This window comes from Anthonomus grandis, chromosome 13 (assembly GCF_022605725.1).
Source record: "Anthonomus grandis grandis chromosome 13, icAntGran1.3, whole genome shotgun sequence".
NCBI classification, from domain to species: Eukaryota; Metazoa; Arthropoda; class Insecta; order Coleoptera; family Curculionidae; genus Anthonomus; species Anthonomus grandis.
Window position 1 is genome coordinate 692,421 of NC_065558.1, and position 22,135 is coordinate 714,555.

General features: G+C 32.6%; 2 protein-coding genes across 2 annotated transcripts in view; one reads left to right on the forward strand and one right to left on the reverse strand.

Moving 5' to 3' along the window:
- Nucleotides 1-4,485: 4,485 nt before the first annotated feature.
- On the reverse strand, nucleotides 4,486-6,185 carry LOC126744076 (SET domain-containing protein SmydA-8-like). Its single transcript, XM_050451424.1, has 6 exons — nucleotides 5,938-6,185; nucleotides 5,531-5,886; nucleotides 5,095-5,475; nucleotides 4,877-5,032; nucleotides 4,656-4,819; nucleotides 4,486-4,600 (listed from the first exon to the last, which is right to left on the reverse strand). The coding sequence occupies exons 1-6, from the start codon at nucleotides 6,168-6,170 to the stop codon at nucleotides 4,496-4,498; spliced, it is 1,395 nt and encodes a 464-aa protein (XP_050307381.1). The 5' UTR covers nucleotides 6,171-6,185; the 3' UTR covers nucleotides 4,486-4,495.
- A 1,686-nt stretch (nucleotides 6,186-7,871) lies between these two features.
- Nucleotides 7,872-22,135, forward strand: part of LOC126744297 (multiple epidermal growth factor-like domains protein 8) — a 77,333-nt gene continuing 63,069 nt past the window's right edge. The window contains exons 1-7 of the mRNA XM_050451675.1: nucleotides 7,872-8,230; nucleotides 8,434-8,614; nucleotides 8,671-9,043; nucleotides 11,644-11,894; nucleotides 11,948-12,062; nucleotides 12,123-12,363; nucleotides 19,003-19,596. Of these exons, the coding sequence (XP_050307632.1) occupies nucleotides 8,459-8,614; nucleotides 8,671-9,043; nucleotides 11,644-11,894; nucleotides 11,948-12,062; nucleotides 12,123-12,363; nucleotides 19,003-19,596 (1,730 nt within the window). The 5' untranslated portion in view covers nucleotides 7,872-8,230; nucleotides 8,434-8,458. The remainder of the gene's footprint in view (nucleotides 8,231-8,433; nucleotides 8,615-8,670; nucleotides 9,044-11,643; nucleotides 11,895-11,947; nucleotides 12,063-12,122; nucleotides 12,364-19,002; nucleotides 19,597-22,135) is intronic.

Here is a 22,135-nt window from a genome sequence, read left to right on the forward strand (position 1 = left end):
ATTAAAACTTAATTTTAGGTTGAACGATTAGCCGAACAGCAACTAGCTTTGACACGGATCTAATGTTAATTATTAATAATACTATTTCTATTTATATAGGGAATTATGGTGTCTCAGCAGTATTAGTATGGTTTGTGGATATTACTCCTCCACCCTTAGAGGTTTCAACGTCCTCGTTGATCAGTTTTTGTAACAATTTTACAGGGATTGTCCTATCTAACCTACGTTTTTGATACAAATAAATTCCTAAAACTAAAATACAAAATAATAAAAATAAAATAACAAAAATTACATAAGATTTTTGCTGCTTAAATTCTAGGTCTTCAAAGTTTACAGTTTCGATTAAAACTTCCTGAATTTTCTTAGGATTACTAAGATGGCGAAGTTGTAAACTAATTGATAAATTAGTATCGGGTAGCGTCTTAATTTGCGACAAAGATATTGAAATGTTGTTAATAGATAGAGAAAATTTGTCATGATTTATTATGACGTCACATTGACTTTCTATCAGATGACACTGTGTTAATGAAACTTTTTCAAATTGAAAATAATTTTCTTAAATTAATTCTGGACTTTTTGTACAAAATAATAGAGATTTTTTATACGTAATAGTATGCACCTGAAAATTATTATGTACTAGGGCATAGTGATTTTCTTCATTTAAAGGGTTACTGTTTACAATATGGTTATAACAGATCCATTTAGAATTAATTTCATTGCAGTTGTCAAACCATAAATTGCCACAATAAAATTTACTTGGTATAATTAATATTTTCGACTTTCGACTTCATTATTGAGTATAGGATATATAAACTTAAGATTACACTAGTGTTCGTTAAAAATGGGGACCTTAATTACTAGAATTGCCATATCTTCTAAAATTAAAAATCCTGATTTACATATTAAACTTAATTCAGATATATGGTTAAGGGACCATAGGGCTTTTCTTGGATAGTGTATCTTAAGATAATCCCAGATTTGGATAATGTCTTTTAAACTAAGTATTTCCAAATCTAGTGTTTCTAAATGTGCAAATCTAGGTATTCGTTTAATTCAGTAAGTTGTTTTAATTGATTGATACAATTTACGTCATTTTCTAATTTATAAAATTCAGTGCGAATGCGATGGGAATTTTCATTTACAACTTTTACGTTTTCCTCGAACTGTTTTCTGATATTTCCTGCAAATGAGCTCAGTTCGTTGATCTTGTGCATGGATTTTATTTCATTACTTTTTAAAATCTGTAAATTCTGCATAATGTTGTTAAGGTCGTTGTCGTCTAGATTTCCTGTAATAAATTTGATAGCAGTCCCAAAGTAATTTGCTAGGCCACGCTTTTTACGAGCAAAATAGCTAGTCTTATTACTTTTACTTTCATAGTGATCTAATTTTGCATATGTGTCATATGTTTTGTCAAGTAGTTTTGTAAGGTCCATTAACTTGAGTCTCCAATAAAGAATTATTTAAGAGATTATTAGGCCGATTAAAAAGCTTACTTGATACTACAACATTAGAAAAAATGTAGGCTAAAGATACATGTATTTTCGTAAAATTAAAGGGGATGTAGGTGGAGTGATAATGACTTAATACTAAAGACGAAGAAATTTCTTCAGAGTAGTATCCATTATTGGGTATGTTTTGAACTTGAAGTGCTAGGCACGGGTTCTTCAGGATCAGGAGGCTGTAAAGAAATGATATTCTTTCTAAGTCTTTTAATTTTTCTAACGTGGGTAGTAGTAGGTTTTTTCTTTGGCATACCTATGATTTTGTTTCTGTCAGTTTCTATTACTTTTATGGGAGTGTAAGTTGGAGTCATTTTATTTCTAAGGTTGGTTTTCTTGTAAACTACTCTCGGTTTTATTCTGTTTTTGTATATTGTGTTTTTATTTCTCATATGCATGTTTATAGATTTGTTCATGAAATGGGGTCAATTCACTTCCGCGTTTCTCATTATATTGTTCGAATATAGTGAGGTCATTGTTAATATTTGGTTCGTTGAAATAAGGTCCGTATAAAATGGAAAAGGGTGAAAAGCCTGTCGTTGAGTGAATGCTTTGGTTATAAATTAAAATTGCAGATGTCATCAAATTTTCGGGGTTTTCTATTTTTAACGTTATCAGTTTTTCTAGTAATGTGGAGTGCAGTCGCTCCACAGGACTATTTGAGGAAGAATTCCCAGGAGTAGTATAGTGAGTATCTATACAAAATAATTGGCAAAATTCTTTGAAATTCTCTACCTTGGTCCATGACGATTCTTTTTGGTGTATTGTGGTGTGCAAAATAGTGTCTAAGTTAATAGCATTTTTGTCTGGTATAAAATAAGCTTGGGCATATTTTCAAAATTAATCTATAACTGTTAAAAATTGAAAAATGTCAATGTGTCGTGTTTTAAAGGGTTTTTCTGATAACAAGGGTCCTTCGTAGGCGATTTTGTAAGGATGCCGTTCGTATTTATTTTGTAAACAAATTTCGCACTTATTTATGATGTTTGTAATAGAATCTTTAAGTTCGGGCCAATGGTAATTTTGTTTAAGTGTGTTATACGCTTCTGTAATACCATTATGGTTCTTCTTGTGATATTCAGAAATAATGTCAGATTGTTGTGAGGGATCTATTGTATCGCAGAGATAATTATTTGTAAAAATTAGTTTAGCAGACGTATTTAAATTTGCATTAACAATACGTTGAAATTCTAATTTTAATTCTTCATCCCGAATGAAGATGGTAAAAAGAGTGTCGGGTTTAATTATCTCTTTTAAGATTTTAAGAATGTGTTCTTGGCGATTTGTCTTATTTATTTTAATAAAATGGTGGTGTTTTTTAAAGGGTCTTGAATGAGTGTGTTGCATGCATAGTTGACTGGCAATTCTGAAATCGGTAAATTTTTCCCATTGTTATCGTTATTTGAATGAACTGTCGCGTCAGTATCATTGTCGCTTATGTTTGTTTGCGGCAATTGAGTCGGTGAAAGACTATATCTTTCGTTAAGGACAAAGTCTGCTAAATCAAATTCGCACAAATTGGCTACTGTGTTATCGACATTAGGGGTGGTAGATTGTTGGTCATCTTCTTTTTCGTGGACGTTCATTTCTATACGGGAAAGCTCGTCAGCTACAAAATTTTCTTTTGCCTTTTTGTATTTAATTTCGAAGTTAAATTCTTCGAGTTTTATTTTCCATCGAATTAAGCGAGAATTAAATTTAATTAATAATTAATTTTTATTAATAATTAAATTTAAATATTTTAAATTTAATAAGCGAGAATTAACTTTCGCCTTAAAGCATCTTTTATTTCTTGCCAGGATGTTAAATCTGGTCTTGTCAATAAAAAATCACGTGCCTCGTCTATTAATTTACTTTTAATAGCAGCTAAAACTACTTTGTTCAGATCATTATTATCACTTTGGTATACACTATAAAATTCGTCCATAGAAATTAAAAAACTTTCTAAATGGTTTTGAGAGCCTGAGAAAGTGGGCAAAAGAGATGTATGGAAGCGAATGTTTTCCATGTTTAAAGATTGAAAATTTGTCTCTTCTTGAGATTCTTCTACGTTTAAATTTAAATTACAAAAAAGATTTTCTAAGCTATCAGAGTTGTTTGTATCACTTAAACTTGAGATTTGATTTTCACTATTTCCCTTAATAGTATTTAATCCTAAAGAAAACCTATGTTTCCTTAAAGTTGCGGTAAATGATTTTGTAGATTTAGGCATAAAATAGCAGTAAATAAAAGCATTAAATATGGCAATTCAGTAATTACTTACAGTACAATCAAGGAATCCATAAAGTTGTACTTCAGAAATTTCTGGATTGGCCTCAGGAAATGTCGACTCGAAGATCCAGGTCTCGGGAAATGGCAGAAAGATAAGGCCTCGGCAACACGGTCGATGGTCTCGGTCTTCAGTCACTAGCAGCACGGCAGGACTTTTGGCTCCACCAAATTTCTCTGGACACCGGAGATTTTTCAGATCGGATATAGGGCACCAAGATTTAAAAATCACTTCTATTCAACGGTAAACGATAAAGAATAGAACTGCCCTATATCCTTTTCGCAGCGCCAATTAAATACACAGGCCGGCAAACTTCCTTTTAAAAAACTTTTATTTACTACAAAAGGGTTACACACACTGTATAAATGATAAATTAAAACTTAATTTTAGGTTGAACGATTAGCCGAACAGCAACTAGCTTTGACACGGATCTAATGTTAATTATTAATAATAATATTTCTATTTATATAGGGAATTATGGTGTCTCAGCACTAATCAGCAGTATTAGTATGGTTTGTGGATATTACTCGGGGATTATTTAAATCAAATATTTGCTAAAATTTTCCAGGTAATTAACAACACTGCCTTTATTTCTTCTTGTCCCAGTCTGTAACTTCCGGCGGCCATCTTGAACAAATTTGTGGGAGGAGCTTATTTTTAGCAGGGGCGTGGTTTGTTTTTTACAGTGGTTTAATTAAATTCCTTAAAACTCGCTTTATACTGTTTAAACTGTTTTATTATCCAAATAACATTTTATTTCTTGCGGTGCATTGGCATCATATTCCAGAATAGAGGCGGCTTCCTTTAACAGACCTTCTGTTTCTGGATCCTAACATGTACAATTATTTTAACAGCTTCTGGGTGTAAATCCAAGAAAATCTTACCAAAATTCCCTTGGATGCCCTGGTATTAGACTCACGTTTGCAGCAAAACAGCTCGTAGAGGAGGAGGCCTCTCATTTTACTCTTACCGCATCTGAGCTGCTCTAGCAGTCCAAGAAGGTCCAAGCACAGCGTTTCTTTTATCTTAAGCATTTCCTCAGTTAATTCTAATAATTAAAAAATCACATTACTTTCACTATAATGATCCGAAAATAATCTCCTACCATTCCAAGGATACAGGTGCCCCAAAACCTTAATAATCTTATACTTGACTTGCACAGCAACTTGGTTATTCTCCGGAACCACTGACCTCAATTTCCCGTTTAAAAACTTGTACATAAATGGAAAATCGTCTTGCCTAATATCCCTTAAGATCACCCCTGAAACACTCATTAAATTACCCATAAACTTCAACGACAATACAGAATAACCAAAAGTTCACCTAACAGCCTCAACAACTCCCCAGTCTCTTTCCCTAATATAACTCGCTTGCAATCCTGACACTGCCATCTGGCGTGGGTCTTATAAGGGTTCAAAGGTACCACAATACCCCTACAGATTTTACACAGAATTCCTCCCATGTAAGTACCGAACTCCGTGGGGTCTCTGCACCGAGAACACTTACAAACAAAATGCTTGGTCCTATAGAGGTGATAAAGCCTTGAAGGGGTGCCCCAAATCAGCCTGGTGTAAGAGTAAAAAATTTCCGAACCCTTGGGGATGAATAGCGAAGCCTTCACTAACATGTGATGGCTTTTGTTGAAGACGTAAGTGGAGTTGGGGGCGCAGGAGTGGTTCCCTAGACTAGCCAAAGGGTAGAGGCCTATAAAAAAGTTAGTGAAATGCCTTAAGGGTTATTAAAGTTAAATCTGAATCACCTCTTATATTGTTTTGTTCCAGCGCCACCTCAAAAGCGTTGGCGTCCAACACGCAACATACAAACCTCATAAACTTCTCGTCGTCCTCTTTAAACTGGCAACCCAATTTCTTAAGTGTGGTGACTTCGTGCCCATGCTCATCTCTGTCATGAGCAATCAAACAGTTCACCACCTCCTTGTCGTTCTCGTCCAGAAGCAGGCTTCTGATTGGAGTGAGATTTTCGAAGATGCGAATCCCGGGTGGGCTGCACTGACGTACCAATTCACATTCTTTTCTATGGGCCAACGAGTTCTGGCACTCCTCGCCGCAGACATCCAGACCGCAAACGCGTTTACACGGACCGAGAGTTTTGTTGCTAAAGGGCAAATCATTAGACAGATTTAATTGAGTGAAACTGCAGGTTTACCTGTAACAAACGACGCAAACCCTGGGGCCGTTCGGCAGGCACCTCGGGCCTAAGATGACGGGGAAATCCTGGAAAATCACCTCGCCGGCCTCGATGTCTCTTGTGGCGAACACCCCGAAGCCTCCGAGGCTGGACTCTTGGATTAGCCAGCTCGGATTCGGATCCAGGAGTTTGTGTCTGTCCAGAAACGCGCTCACAATTTGATTAAGGCGGTGTGCGTTTCTGCAGGACATTTTTCCGTTTGAACTTTAAATTTATTGGCGGCTATTTTGTTCGGACGGGGTCTGGATTTTTGGTCAGTGGTGTACTTACCGGACAAATTGTTTAAAGGTGTTTTCGGTTAAGTTGCTTTAGGAATTAAATGATCCCATTTATTAAGTGTGTAAGTGAATTCGTTAGAAAGCGTTTATAGAATTCCAGGCTCGGATATAGAATTTTTAGGGCGAAGCTTTTGGTGCCGCCACTGGTCTAAGCCATAAAATGTATTTTTCTATAGTTAAATTAAATGTCAGCAGGAATCTCCGGCGGCTATTTTTGGTTCACTATAGTAAAGTAATAAATGTAATCTGGATATTGGATATTTTTAGAGATTAGATCTCTTTGGTCGTGGGTCTGTTGCCGGACAGATAGTGATTTCTAAAAGTTCTATAAGACCATGCTCTATCCACTCACATTATTTTTTGACAGTTTGCTATTGACAGGCTTCTGTCAAAGACTTATAATTTGATTTTCGTCAGATTCATTTAGTTTGTACAGTATTCAATATTTTCTTCATTTATAACTTTGTTTTAAATAATAAATCCTAATCAATTAACAAGAACTAATAATTTTGTAAAAGTTCCGCAGCACCATGTCGTAGCCATTCACTTTAAATATCGACAGTTTTGACAGATAATGATTTGACATTTCGTCATTCACTATTATTATTGTCAAAATGAGTGTTTATTTAAATTTTCTTTACGGGCCACATTCATTGGTTTATAAGATACTCAAAATTTTCTTGATTTACTTTTTAATTCTTTAATAAAAAAAATCCAATATCCAAAAAAAATCCATTAAATATTGACAGTTTTGACAGATAGCAATTTGACATTTTGCCGTTGACAAGTCATGTCAAAATATAGGTTACTTTTGTAATTTGATTTATATTAGATTCATTAGTTTGTGTGGAATTCAAAATTTTCTTCATATAAATTTAAAATGCTTAAGAAATTAACAAGGACTAATAAATAAATAAATTGTTTAAGCTCTCGCAATACCATGCCGGAGCCACCCTTATTTAATATTGATAGTCTGACAGGTGACAGTTTGTCCTTAATACTTCCTGTCAAAAGTTAGGATGTTGTTTTTGTAATTTGACGTTAAATTACCTGTTAAATTTAAATTTATTAAGTATTAATAAATAAATAACTTATTAAAGTTCTGCAACACCATGCCATAAAAACTTCCATCTAATAATGACATTTTTGACAGGTGAGTATGCTTTTGACAGCTCATGTCAAAAGATGGGTTGTTTTTTCAATTTGACTTATGTCAGGTTTATTTCGTTTGCGTGGTATTCAAAATTTCCTTCATTTACAACTTTGTTTTAAATCATAAATCTAAGAAATTAACACGAACTAATAAATTAACAACTTCTTAAAAGTTCCGCAAACCGTGCCATAAAAACTCCCATTAAATATCGACAGTTTTGACAGATAATGATTTGTCATTTCGTCATTCACTATTATTATTGTCAAAATGAGTGTTTATTTAAATTATCTTTATGGGCCACATTCATTGGTTTATAAGATACTCAAAATTTTCTTGATTTACTTTTTATTTCTTCACTAAAAAAAACCAAATAAAAGACCATGCCTTAGCCACTCCCATTTGACCCTGACAATGATGACACTGATGACAGATAGCGGTTAGACGTTCACCTTTGACATTGACAACTCCCGTCAAAATATGGGTTGTTTTTGGAATCACCAAAAATCAAAATAAAAGTGGTGATATTTTAATTTATTTCTTATGTTCTTTTTCAAATAACGTTTTACATAATAGTGCATGCAAAGTATTATGAGATGTGATATGGCACGAGATTCGCTTCTAAATATTACGAAGGGTATTAGAAGTGGTTTGCTCAAGTTTTATATATGTGCCAGCTTCATTAGTTCGTAAGGTAGACAAGATTTTCTTCAATTTCCACTTTGTTAATCTAAAATCCTCAACAAATGATTGATTTTAATCAATACTCAGCTTCACAGAGTCCATCCAGCTCGAGATTATTTAGTTTTTAAGCATCACCCAGGTAAGCCCATAGTTCTTGGTTAATTAACATTTTTCAAGGTGAAAAACTGGTTAATTATGTTTGGGTGCAAATGTTAACAATTTTTTTACCACAATAACTATTTCAAGATCATTTAATAGCTAATTACTTATTTGCACTTCATTTTAAATCACATTAGCATAATTCATGTTTTAACCTTACAACCTCCAATTATTAATTTTCAGATAAAATAATTACTATAGACTTAAAATGAGGGGTCCTGGGCCCGTAAGAGTCCTTATAGGGCTCTTGGTTTGGGGTGGTGTGGCAGTAACACAACCCGGACCATGTGATCGAAGCAGGAGAGTTTTGACTGCCCCTAGGGGAGTTTTAAGCACCGGTCCTGTAGGAGCTAACTATACACAAGTAAAACCCAATTTTCCTACCCCTTATATTATAGATAAACAATGACGTAATTCCAGGACAGTCATTGTGAGTGGCTAATTAAATCGAACAACTCCGAAGACCATTTTATTTCGCTTACATTCCGAAGCATGGGCACCGAATGCGCTTATGATTATGTGTTTGTTTACGACGGGTCCTCCTTTGACGCCCCGTTATTGGGGAGCTTCAGTGGCAGGACTGCCCCACCGAAAGTGACAGCTTCTTCGGGGAGCATGTTGCTGCTTTTATACAGTGACACCAATTATGTCTTGGACGGGTTTAGGGCCGAATATCAAATATCTGCCTGTCCGGGCAATTGTACCGGCCGAGGGTATTGTCTTAAGGGCAGGTGTGTCTGTAACGGGGCTGAATGGGGTGGTATGGATTGCTCAAGGAGGTTGTGTTCAAACGGTAAGTGTGATGTGAAATTATAGTAGTATTAGTAGGAAGTTTTTGTGGGTGATCTTGAGTAGTTTAGGATGAGCCTCTTCTTCTCAACTTCTTCTATAATAATTAAAAAACGCTGAAATAGGTGTCTAATGAAATTAATTGGACAATCTATACACCAATTTTGAAGTTTCTACCTTTAGTAGTTTTTGAGTTATAGGCACTTTGTGGTGATTTTTCAAAAAAAAATTGACCTTTTCACAAAAATTCCAATTTTCTCAACCTCTTCTACATTAATTAAAAAACGCTGAAATAGGTGTCTAATGAAATCAATTGGACAATCTATACACCAATTTTGAAGTTTCTACCTTTAGTAGTTTTTGAGTTATAGGCACTTTGTGGTGATTTTTCAAAAAAAAATTGACCTTTTCACAAAAATTCCAATTTTCTCAACCTCTTCTACATTAATTAAAAAACGCTGAAATAGGTGTCTAATGAAATTAATTGGACAATCTATACACCAATTTTGAAGTTTCTACCTTTAGTAGTTTTTGAGTTATAGGCACTTTGTGGTGATTTTTCAAAAAAAAATTGACCTTTTCACAAAAATTCCAATTTTCTCAACCTCTTCTACATTAATTAAAAAACGCTGAAATAGGTGTCTAATGAAATCAATTGGACAATCTATACACCAATTTTGAAGTTTCTACCTTTAGTAGTTTTTGAGTTATAGGCACTTTGTGGTGATTTTTCAAAAAAAAATTGACCTTTTCACAAAAATTGCAATTTTCTCAACCTCTTCTCCATTAATTAAAAAACGCTGAAATAGGTGTCTAATGAAATCAATTGGACAATCTATACACCAATTTTGAAGTTTCTACCTTGAGTAGTTTTTGGGTTATAGGCACTTTGTGGTCATTTTTCAAAAAAAAAATTGACCTTTTCACAAAAATTCCAATTTTCTCAACCTCTTCTATATTAATTAAAAAACGCTGAAATAGGTGTCTAATGAAATTAATTGGACAATCTATACACCAATTTTGAAGTTTCTACCTTTAGTAGTTTTTGAGTTATAGGCACTTTGTGGTGATTTTTCAAAAAAAAATTGACCTTTTCACAAAAATTCCAATTTTCTCAACCTCTTCTACATTAATTAAAAAACGCTGAAATAGGTGTCTAATGAAATCAATTGGACAATCTATACACCAATTTTGAAGTTTCTACCTTTAGTAGTTTTTGAGTTATAGGCACTTTGTGGTGATTTTTCAAAAAAAAATTGACCTTTTCACAAAAATTCCAATTTTCTCAACCTCTTCTACATTAATTAAAAAACGCTGAAATAGGTGTCTAATGAAATTAATTGGACAATCTATACACCAATTTTGAAGTTTCTACCTTTAGTAGTTTTTGAGTTATAGGCACTTTGTGGTGATTTTTCAAAAAAAAATTGACCTTTTCACAAAATTTCCAATTTTCTCAACCTCTTCTACATTAATTAAAAAACGCTGAAATAGGTGTCTAATGAAATTAATTGGACAATCTATACACCAATTTTGAAGTTTCTACCTTGAGTAGTTTTTGGGTTATAGGCACTTTGTGGTCATTTTTCAAAAAAAAAATTGACCTTTTCACAAAAATTGCAATTTTCTCAACCTCTTCTATATTAATTAAAAAACGCTGAAATAGGTGTCTAATGAAATTAATTGGACAATCTATACACCAATTTTGAACTTTCTACCTTTAGTAGTTTTTGAGTTATAGGCACTTTGTGGTGATTTTTCAAGAAAAACATTGACCTTTTCACAAAAATTCCAATTTTCTCAACCTCTTTTATATTAATTAAAAAACGCTGAAATAGGTGACTAATGAAATTAATTGGACAATCTATACACCAATTTTGAAGTTTCTACCTTGAGTAGTTTTTGGGTTATAGGCACTTTGTGGTCATTTTTCAAAAAAAAAAATTGACCTTTTCACAAAAATTCCAATTTTCTCAACCTCTTCTACATTAATTAAAAAACGCTGAAATAGGTGTCTAATGAAATTAATTGGACAATCTATACACCAATTTTGAAGTTTCTACCTTTAGTAGTTTTTGGGTTATAGGCACTTTGTGGTCATTTTTCAAAAAAAAAAATTGACCTTTTCACAAAAATTCCAATTTTCTCAACCTCTTCTACATTAATTAAAAAACGCTGAAATAGGTGTCTAATGAAATTAATTGGACAATCTATACACCAATTTTGAAGTTTCTACCTTTTGTAGTTTTTGGGTTATAGGCACTTTGTGGTCATTTTTCAAAAAAAAAATTGACCTTTTCACAAAAATTCCAATTTTCTCAACCTCTTCTACATTAATTAAAATACGCTGAAATAGGTGTCTAATGAAATCAATTGGACAATCTATACACCAATTTTGAAGTTTCTACCTTTAGTAGTTTTTGAGTTATAGGCACTTTGTGGTGATTTAAAAAAAAAAATTGACCTTTTCACAAAAATTCCAATTTTTTCAGTCTCCTGTACATTAATTTAAAAATATCGAATTAGCTGTCAATGAGGCTTATTGAAATACCACCCGATGGGGCATTTCAATAAATAAAACTCTATATTATAACCCCTTTATAGATTGTGGTAAACATGAGAGACCAGTAAGGGGTCACTGCAACAAAGGACGTTGTCTCTGCAGATCCGGATATGCCGGCCGGGCGTGCTCTCTACCGGATAATGACCCCATAGGGAACAGATGGCACTTTTTAGCTCAGTCAGGAGAAGGGCTAAGGCCCAGGGCTGCCCATTCAGCTGTATACGTCGATATCACCGATTCACTCTATGTTTTCGGCGGATACGATTTGAATAATGTTTTGGCGGACTTAGAGGTTAATACTTGTTTAGCCAATGCATAGTTCCATTGTATAAAGTCACATTTTAGGTGTACAATTTCCAAAGCAGTAGTTGGAGAGATGCTGAAGGTAACGAACTGATGGACTGGGAGAGCGTGGACCGAGTTGAACCTTCGGAAGCAGCTGAATTTATAAGTCAACAAGGTATATTAAGGACGAGGTATGTTTAATTCAAACTGAGATAATCGAATTTTTTCTTTTCAGGTGATCACATTTACGAGAAACTGGGCGTGCCGAAAAAATCCTGGATAGGGAACATTTTTAATGCGGTGGGGGGCAACGCCAGTCGATTTATGAGGAGGCAAAGGCACAGCGGTGGAAATCAGTTGGGGAAAACCCCGTTATCGCCGCCTCCTAGATACGGGCATGCGGCCTGTGCGGTTGCCAACGGTTTTGCCATGTTCGGTGGAAAGCTGCAGGATGGATCCCTATCCAATGATTTATGGTAAAATTTACTTATTTTATTTGTTTCAATGTTTACCAAAAAACAACAAAAAAACTTAAAAAATGTAGAACAACGTGAAACGTTTAATACTTTACAATCGTTACATCATAAATTATAACATATACAGTCGCTAACTTTTGGTTTTAATTACTGTAACATATATTTTTGTACTTGAAGAGTTATCCTATCCTAATTCTTGTAAGATCCACAAAATGCTTTATTAAGTAGGTATTTGTATAAAACGGGTTTAAGTTTACCTTTCAACAAACATCTAATTTTTTTTAGAGATATAAATCTTTATAGCACTGTGTTTAACATTTCTTTATAGGTAGATACAATTGCACTTTAAAGTACTAGACTGTTTTTGTTGTACGTATTATAATCATGTTTCAAATCACAATCAGAAAAACGGATCCTAATTATCATATACAAATAACGCAGTACCTAAGTATATACGTTCCTATTACTGTGCCAATATTCAATGTTCTAGAAAAGTAGGGCTTTACCTTTCCTGTAAACACCTTAAAACAATTTGCATCCCAAAAAAACGCCAATTCTCTCCAATGACTAATGTCGATTTATAAGACATTAAAATATCCATATCATTTCTGCTACCACAGATATAACTAGCTAACGCAACAGATAAATACTCCAATAGTAAAAATGCGGGCCCCGAAATGTCGGCCGGCTTTTTGAGCGGGCTGACCATCGAGGAATTACGCAGCCCTTGTTGTCAAGTTTAGGTGAAGCAGGCAGCAGACCGCGGTCAGCCGAGTAAAAGTTTAAATAAATAGGGCGCTTTTTGGGACTTAAAGGTAGTTGTGGTTAAGCGTTTTGCGCTGATCGAATGAGTTTCTTATTTGTGTTAATGCGTTGTTTTTTAATATTTAAGACTTTTATTTACCAAATTTCATGTTTTTCGATTAAAACATTATATTAAAATGATGGAGACTCTTCCAAAAAAACGACCTGGTGGTTCTAGATGTGAATACTTTAATTGTCGAAATTCACGAAGAAACTCTTCAATTAGAATGTTTAAGTTTCCAGTGAAAATAAAGGATTTATGCGATAAATGGATAATAAATTCTGGTAAGTAAATTTTATAATTACTCCCGACATTACTTTATTAAGTTCTTTTTTGCACTAAACTAAATTGAATAAACGCCTTTACCATTTTACTTAACTTAATTTTTTTTCTATTAAACTTTATTTTTAAATTTACCTTTACTTACGTTTCACTAAACTAAATAATTATTAAGAAAAAAATATAATGGTTAAACAATAATAACAACTCAATTAACTCATGAGTACTTATACAACAAAAAAATGTATTTTTTGTCATTTCAAATTGTTCAACAGTTACTCCAATAATTTTTTAAATTTTAAATAGATCATTTTAGTATATTTTTAAAGAAGATATACCATTCCATAATTATTATGACATGCACGTCAATAGTTATAAATAATAATGAATTATTCGTGCTATTCTCCTAGTGACCTATGGGGGGTTCTTGTGCTTGACCGGATACCAAAATTATTGTCATAAACTGAAAATTATTAACTTTATTGTTAAGTATAAATAGTGATTTTTTTTTCTTTAGGTTTTAGTTTTTTATAGGTTTTAGTTTTTGGGGCGCTCTACACATTTCTGAAAATAAGTTCCAGACTTGTGAATCGGTTTATTAATCGCAGGGTAGTCCTTTATTTATCATCAACCGAGATTATTGTTATATTTAAAAATGAAGTGTAATTTATTTTGGGATAAATAAAAAGCTTTTGAATTTGAATTTGAATTTGAATAGTTGACAGATTATTATTTAAAATAATTTAAAACTGAGTTAAAACGATAAATATAGTGGTGGCATGGATAAGCACGTTAACGCATCTGTCAATATACGATGAAATAACCATATAAAAATAGCTTTGATGTTGTTTTATTTTGAAAACCTCTTCCAAAATCTATTGAGCCACTTTTTGGCAATTACTTAATTTTTTTAGTAACAACCAAATAAGAACAAAGACTTTTTTAAAGCAGCAATTCTGTCCCAATATTTTGATATATTTTTTCTCAAAAATCGGTCTAGAACTACCGTCCAATACAAAACTCTAATTTAGCAAATTTTGCAATACTAAATAAATTAAAAAAAAGGTAATTAGGATGAAGATCTTGTTTTCACGCGACGATTCGTGTTTTGGCCACTACAATCAAATTCACATTGGCCCCATATTTATTTTTTCCATTTTTAAAACTGCTTTAATAGTTTAACGTTATTTTTTTCTCAATATTAACAATCGAACAAAAAATGGAAAACAATAAAAAAAGCAAAAAGTTATCTTTTACTTGTCTTTTGGCTACCTTGAATCCCAAAAGTAAACAAATAATTTACTTTAAATACAAAAATATTTTTTCTTTGCTTTATATAGGAAACGCTAAATTGGCTACATTTTCCGAAGAAACCCTACGCAATAAATACCTTTGTATGGATCACTTCACGAGTGAGGACTTTCGTACATCCAAGCAGTTTTACCTGAAAAAAGATGCCGTTCCCAGAAACTATGCGCTTAATGAAACCAGCCCTTTTTCTACTGACTGCCCAGATAGTCTAAAAGTGTTGACTCCAAAAAGAACATATGCAGAACTGGAAACATCACTACTCGATTTTAGTCCAAAAAGTTCTTCAACAAAACGAAGAAAACATAATAACAGCGTAGAATCCGAATTTGTCAACAATTTATGTTCGTTACTAGACAAAATTGTGACTCCAAGAAAATTAAAAAGAAAAATTACACGTGTTACTAAAAAGAATAAGAATTTAAAAAAAAAAATTAGATTACACAGAAAAATACAAAAATCCAAACTTGCAATGTCGTCGCCATTACCGCTTTTAAGTTTGTTATCTCCAGTGGCAAAAACTTTTGTTGAAATGCAATTAAGAGGTAAGAAACGTGTGATTTGGAATCGAAAAGAAAGAGAATTTTGTTTATGTTTTTACTATAAATCTCCGTCCGCTTATTTATTTCTGAAAAAAAAGGCATCATCTTACCAGCTATTTTAACAATTCAAAAGTGGATCGCGAAAAATGATTTTAAAACAGGCATTGATGAAGATATTCAGGTTTTTTTACAGCAAAAGGCCCAGGCAATGACAAAAAATGAAAGAAAATGTCTTGTAGCATTTGATGAAATATGTTTGAAAGAAAATTTGGAATTTAATAAAAATTTAGATTTAATAGAGGGGTTTAAGGACTTGGGCCCTTTTGGTAGGACTCAAAATAAAGCCAACCATGCTCTCGTTTTTTCCATGAGAGGAATATATTCTTCCTGGAAATTTCCACTAAGATATTTTTTTTCAAAAAATACAGTCTTTAAAGAAAACCTAAAAAATATTATTTTGTACGTTCTAACTGTTCTAGACAAAATTAGCTTTTTACCACTGGCCACGGTTTGTGATCAGGGTACCAATAATAGAGGCGCAATAAAACTGTTGGGTGTTACGGCAGAAAAGCCTTACTTTTATTTAAAAGAAAAAAATATAATTTCTTTATATGATGTCCCTCATCTTTTCAAAAGCGTCAGGAATAACTGGCAGTCTTCAATAAGGTTTGAACTTTTAAATGACAGTATCGGCTTTGATGTTATTAAAAAAATATACGAAATTGACAAAGCATCTACAGATAAGCATATAAATCCTGACGCCTTTAAAAAGATGTCCTGCAAATTAGCACTACAATTATTCTCAAATACTATGGCTGCAGCTGTAAAGACATCCGTTCAAAAATCTATAGTTGATGAAAAAATTGGTACTAATACCTCAAATTTTATAACCATCATGAACAATTTATTTGATGCTCTTAATAGCAAACGATTACCTAAAAACGATTACCTAAATGTATACTAAAAATCCTTCTAACTGTGGAGTGAGTTTTAAAAACTCATTAGTTTTTCCTTTCATTTTTTTTCCTTAGTTCGACAAAGCGGTGGTTGGAATCTTAACCCAACGGCCAGATCTTTTCGATTATTTTTTAGAATTAAAAGTGTAACAGATTTACTAACTCCTTCAAAATTATCCAATTGTGAGAATGATGTCAACAAACAATTAATTTTAAATAATATCCCTAAAAAAAAGGCACACCAAACGACATCGAAAAATAATATTGAAATTTTAGATTCCGAAAAAATTAATGACATTCCAACAGTTAAAAGCAAAGACCCCATTATCAAACACCATGCTTTGGAAGAGTGTGCAAATTCATATTATGCCGGATACTTAGTTAAGAAAGTTTTGGAATAATTTAATTGCAAAAATTGTGCCTCTATTTTAAAATCTAATTCTTATTTAAGCGATCCATCCCAAATATTTATACTAAATAAGAATTACGGTGGCCACGAAAACAACTATCTGATAAGTCCTTCTGCAGATGTTACCAATGTTATAGAAAAATGTATGTACATTTTTGCAAACAAGTTTGAAAAAATTAAGTATCAGGAATTTGTGGGTACCAAAATAAAAAACAAAATTTTAACTAAAAATATGAAGTGGTTGGGACCATTTGATCATAATTGTTATGAGCATAAGGTATTTTTATTAACAAAACTTGTATATACTAATTTATATAAATTTTGTAAATGGAACCGAAAAAATTTGCACAATAAAACCAAAAAAATTAAAAATTTAAAACATAAATAATAAATAAAAAACAATAAATTATACAGCGCATTTCAGGTTAAAGGCACAAACTCAAACGGCAACTATTAGGTCTTGCAAAAAGAAAAGAAATTTACATTAACTTAGGCTCAGAGATGGGTCAATTTAAAAGTACAGGGGTGTTAAAAGGGAAAACAATTTTAATTGGACAAAAAAAACGATACACTGATTTTTTTCTAATTAAAAATAATTTCCGTAATCTCCAGTTATTTTCTAACAAAAATTACATTCTGGCTTTATTCTGCCAGCCAAACTGTTTTTGACTAGTTAATTTGTGTAATATTATACTTTCTTTAGTATATTACACAAATCTTGTTTATTTTTAAAGTTATTATACGATTTTTAGTTTTAAGTTAAAACCTTAATATATTTTTGATTATCTTTACACTATAATTTTGCAAGGGTTTCAGGTGTAGTTCTTAGCTTTAAAAATATTTTCGTAACGCATGCCAAAGTAATAAATAAAATGTTAGGTACTAGTACTAATAGGTTAATAAATATAAACCAAAATTCGCTTTCTTTGATTCAGCATATCGTCCTTACGTCTTTACTTAATATAAAATGATCACTTACTTAAATTTTGAACACTTACTAAACCACCATGCTAAAAGATTTATTGTGCCTCTTCTGTTATTTTGCCCATAAGTTTGTATTAAATAGGTAGTAATTTATAGTTTTGTATGTATTATAATGTGTTTTTATATACCTCCTATTCTAAGAAACTATACACGATATATAATTTTGTTTTTCTTTTGTAAATACTTTATTGAAATATATACAAATGTTTTTCTTACACAGCCTTTTTGTATTAAATGCTGCGCCGCATTTCAGTATATTTTATTAGGCGCTCGAGTCTCGGTCAGGTGCGACCGTCGATTTTACGGGGGACAAGCTTTGCTATTCGAATATTTATCTGTTGCGTTGGCTAGTTATATCTGTGCTGTTACCAAAAGGAAGATATTGATTATTTGTATAAAGTCTTATAACAAGAGTATGTGTTTTCATGCCAAAAAGGGGGTCAAAAGTCAATAATTTGGAATTCTACCGCATCTCACTTCTCTGATATGGTTTGAATAATTTTAAAATTGTCACGTTTCGTATGTAATTGAGCCAAATACAGACGTGAACCATGAACTTATTGCTTTTTTCAATGATTCCTTGATCTCGGATAGGGTTTCATGCCAAAAAAAGGGTCAAAAGTTCATAATTTGGCATTTTAGCGTATCTTACTTCTCTAATATGCTTTGATAATAAGACAATGAACATTCATGTAGTGTGTATCAAAAATTTACCAGATGTTAAAACCCTAAAAAGAGTTTCCATGGAACCATTAATCTCTGGTAATAATGTTCACTATAAGGTTGTTAATTTCTTTGGAAAAGATCAGGTTTTTCTTAACAAATAAATATAACGATGGTATAAAGTAAAACTCCCAATCTCGAAAAGTCTGCAGTTAGTTGTGGGTAAAAGACCAAAAAAATGCTGTCTTTTTGTCTGAATTAATTATAAAAGAAAGAGATACATTGACAAAATAGTTGTTGATCTTATAATTATTAGTGCTTCGGTTGTGTTTACTTGAAAAAATTGTCAAATTTAGTTTTTTTTTGCTATTTGGTCGTGAAATTTTGTTCATAATTTTTGTCTTATAAGTACTTTTACGCTTATACTTCTGGCAGGATTTAGCAAAAGATTCAATAAAAATCAGCCCTTTAGTCTTTTAATAATATTTTAACATTTTATTTCTATAATAATCAGTAATCTAACCTTTACCAATTTTGATTGTATTAATGTTTTTACGAGCAAATATCCTGCCATTAAACGCTGCAAGCATTTTCCACACACATTCACATTCATACATTTAAATTAAATTATCTTTAGATAAACAAAAAAGTCATTAGAATCAGTTAAATAAATAACTAAAACTTATCTTACAGGTATTATGATGTACAGATCCGAAAATGGTCCCTCAGAGCGCGATTCTCTCTAGAAAAACCCCCGCCGCTGACCAGACACACCCTGACATCTGTTAATTATACCGTTTACTTGTTCGGAGGCAGCACCGCAGACGGAGAGTTTTCTTCCCAACTGTGGAGCGTCGATCTTAGTACGGACACCGCGGACGAATGGAAAGAAGTGCGACCAAGAGGTGGTAAACAGTTGGACATAAGGGTGGTGGCCCACACGACGGTTTATCACAAGGCGACCAACTCTTTGGTGGTTTACGGGGGAATCGTGGCCGGTGTGGCCCGATTCTCCAAGTTATCCGATAAAATGTTCGCTTTCCAACTGGACCATAAACACTGGACCGAGATTCATTACACGAGGGAACATTTAAGGGAGAAATACGTGCCGAGAGAGAGAGCCTTCCATTCTGCCAACGTGTTTGGGAATTATTTGGTTATATTCGGGGGGTACTCCCATAGGCATAACAAGGAGGAGATTTGTTACGATAACCAGATGTATTTGTACCACATGGGCTGCCATACTTGGGTTAATCCGGATATTTTGGGCAGCAACTCCGAATCCAGGTAAAGTACTTTGTTTTTAATTTTAGATAATCTGGAAAATTTACGAAGAAGGTTCGGTTTCGAATATCGAAAACGTTGAAAAACAAGTCTCGTGCTATCGTATTTCTCGATTAGGAGCCCGAGTTTGACGATCAACCTGCATTTATTTATTTTTTTTTATTTATTTAATACAAACTTTAGAGAATCATCCGATTACAGAGTAGGAAAGATTCATTATTATTCTATTTACGCATATGCACTATTTTACTTTTTGGACTTAGATTTCTTGTTCAATGGGATGATTTATTAAAACTTAACTTAGCCAGCAGATTGGAATCGTCAATCTTATTGTTAATAAATTTATGCAAAAAAGTTATATTGCTTATATGAGAATTCAACTTTTTCCTCCGTTTTCTATATCATGGTTTCGTTTTATTAATAGTGTCTAGATGGTCTGGAAAATGGTTTTTTTTTGGATTTAATTGGTCTAATTTGACCAGAAAAATAACACTATTCCCATCCTCCTCTAATTTTCAGACTGAAAAAGGGATAAAGGACTTCTTGAATTAATCTGACATTAATTGATCTTCTGGTTTGTCCTATGTACTTTTTATCACAATCGTTGCAATTAATCTCATAGATCCCAGACTTTTCATTGGTCCTTATATTATCTTCTAGATTTCCTAAAAGATTTCGTAACTTGACTTGTAATTGCAACAAAAGTTTGCTTATTTTCATCTTTTTGAAATGTGGTAGAGTTTTTAAGATTAACTTTAAACCTATGTCTTCTAATCAGCTTATCAATAATCTTATCGTCATAGCTATTGACCTTAGCGATTGTTTTAATTATGTTTTAAAATAATTACATTCAGAGTGGGACTAGTTTTCACCATTAAAAAATTTTTTTTTTTACTTTTTTTAAATATAAGATAATTTTTTTGGGAAAAATGAATAGCATTTTCGTAATGTACGGGTCGAAATCTATAAGAAAATAAATTTTCAAAAATATTTGAGAGACTTTTTTTTTCTTCGAACTTTGAAAATTTTGACGACCAAATGTACGAGTTTTTTTAAGAGAAAAAAATTTTTGCTTTTAAATCTTCTTGAAAATTTGTTTTCTTATAGATTTCGACCCGTACATTACGACAATGCTATTCATTTTTTCCAAAAAAAAAATATCTTCTATTTTTTTTTGACCTCAAAGTTACAAAAGTAGGTCATCTTCTAATAGCCATATTTTTTGTTTCTCAACTAGTTGGATGAAGCCGAGTATACTGGCATATGGCTTCATCCTTTCACTATAACTAGCCGCAAACCGCATTGCCGAAATCAGCGATGCAGCTGAGTTATGGCTATCATAGTAGGACTAGTTTTCACCATTTAAAAAAAAGACTTTGAGGTCAAAAAAAATATATAAGAAATTTTTTTTGGAAAAATGAATAGCATTTTCGTAATGTAAACATAATTTCAAAAAGATTTGAGAGATTTTTTTCTTCGAACTTTGAAAATTTTGACGATCTTGTATGGAGACCCATTGGGAAAATGCCCTAAGCTTTGATGATCCACTTCAGGAATTCTACAATACTCTATGTGTATTATTTAATTGTTTTCCCATAACAGTTATGAAAAGTAAAGAAAAGAAACCTTACAGGAGGTATAAAAACATTCAGTAAAAATATGAAGGCATTACATTATATAAGAACGTATTTCTCTCAAAATGTACAATTTATATCATTATATAATAAATATCGGAAAATTTATAGGAAAGTCATAAAATCTGCCAAATATAATTACTATCAACAGAGTATTTTAAATTCAACAAATAGATCAAAGGAGTCCTGGAGAATAGTCAACAAATTAAGAGGCAAAACCAACTCATCATCTCAGACTGCAATATTGGACATAACATGAATCATGATGCTTGCACTGATCATAAGTGGATTTTCGGGAATACTTGGATCATTTCTCGGTTTTGGATGCTCTCTTTTTTGCTTCGGTTTCATCATTAGAAATTCAGGAATTATTTGGACAAATTAAAAATAAAAATTCTTCTGAGTATGATGATATCTCATTGAGAGTGCTGTTAGCTCTCCCAGACACAGCTTTGGAGGTTTTGGCCGAATCTATTAATTTTTCATTTTTAACAGGTACCTTCCCTTCTTCTTTAAAAGAAGCTTGTGTTATCCCTTTATACAAAGGTGGAGGTGGTGATCCTTCAAGCTTTCGATTAATATCTCTTCTACCAACTTTGTCAAAAATTGTGGAAAAACTTAATTAAAAATGGGGTCCTTTCATTTTAAATATGCTCAATCTTATAAGAGTACAGCAACTTGGCTTTCCTAAGCACGACTGATGCTATTTTCAATTTTTTGGAAAAGTTATATTATCTTGGACTAAACAATGGCGATTGTGCTGCCGCAGTTTTCTGTGACTTGTCTAAAGCCTTTGACTGCGTCAGCCACGGTATACTGTTGAGTAAATTGGAGGCTTATTGTGGTTTCACTCATATTTGATGGGAAGAGTGCAGACTGTTAACTTTCAGGTTCAAAGTTCCAAATTG

Bases quoted from the DNA above. Each gene is read 5' to 3' on its own strand.
- LOC126744076 (XM_050451424.1), bottom strand. From the start codon at position 6,170: ATGTCCTGCAGAAACGCACACCGCCTTAATCAAATTGTGAGCGCGTTT. The intron at 5,887-5,937 runs GTAAACCTGCAG...TTTGCCCTTTAG, and splicing joins GTTTGCGTCGTTTGTTACAG to CAACAAAACTCTCGGTCCGT. The intron at 4,820-4,876 runs GTAGGAGATTAT...TTTAATTATTAG, and splicing joins GCACCTGTATCCTTGGAATG to AATTAACTGAGGAAATGCTT.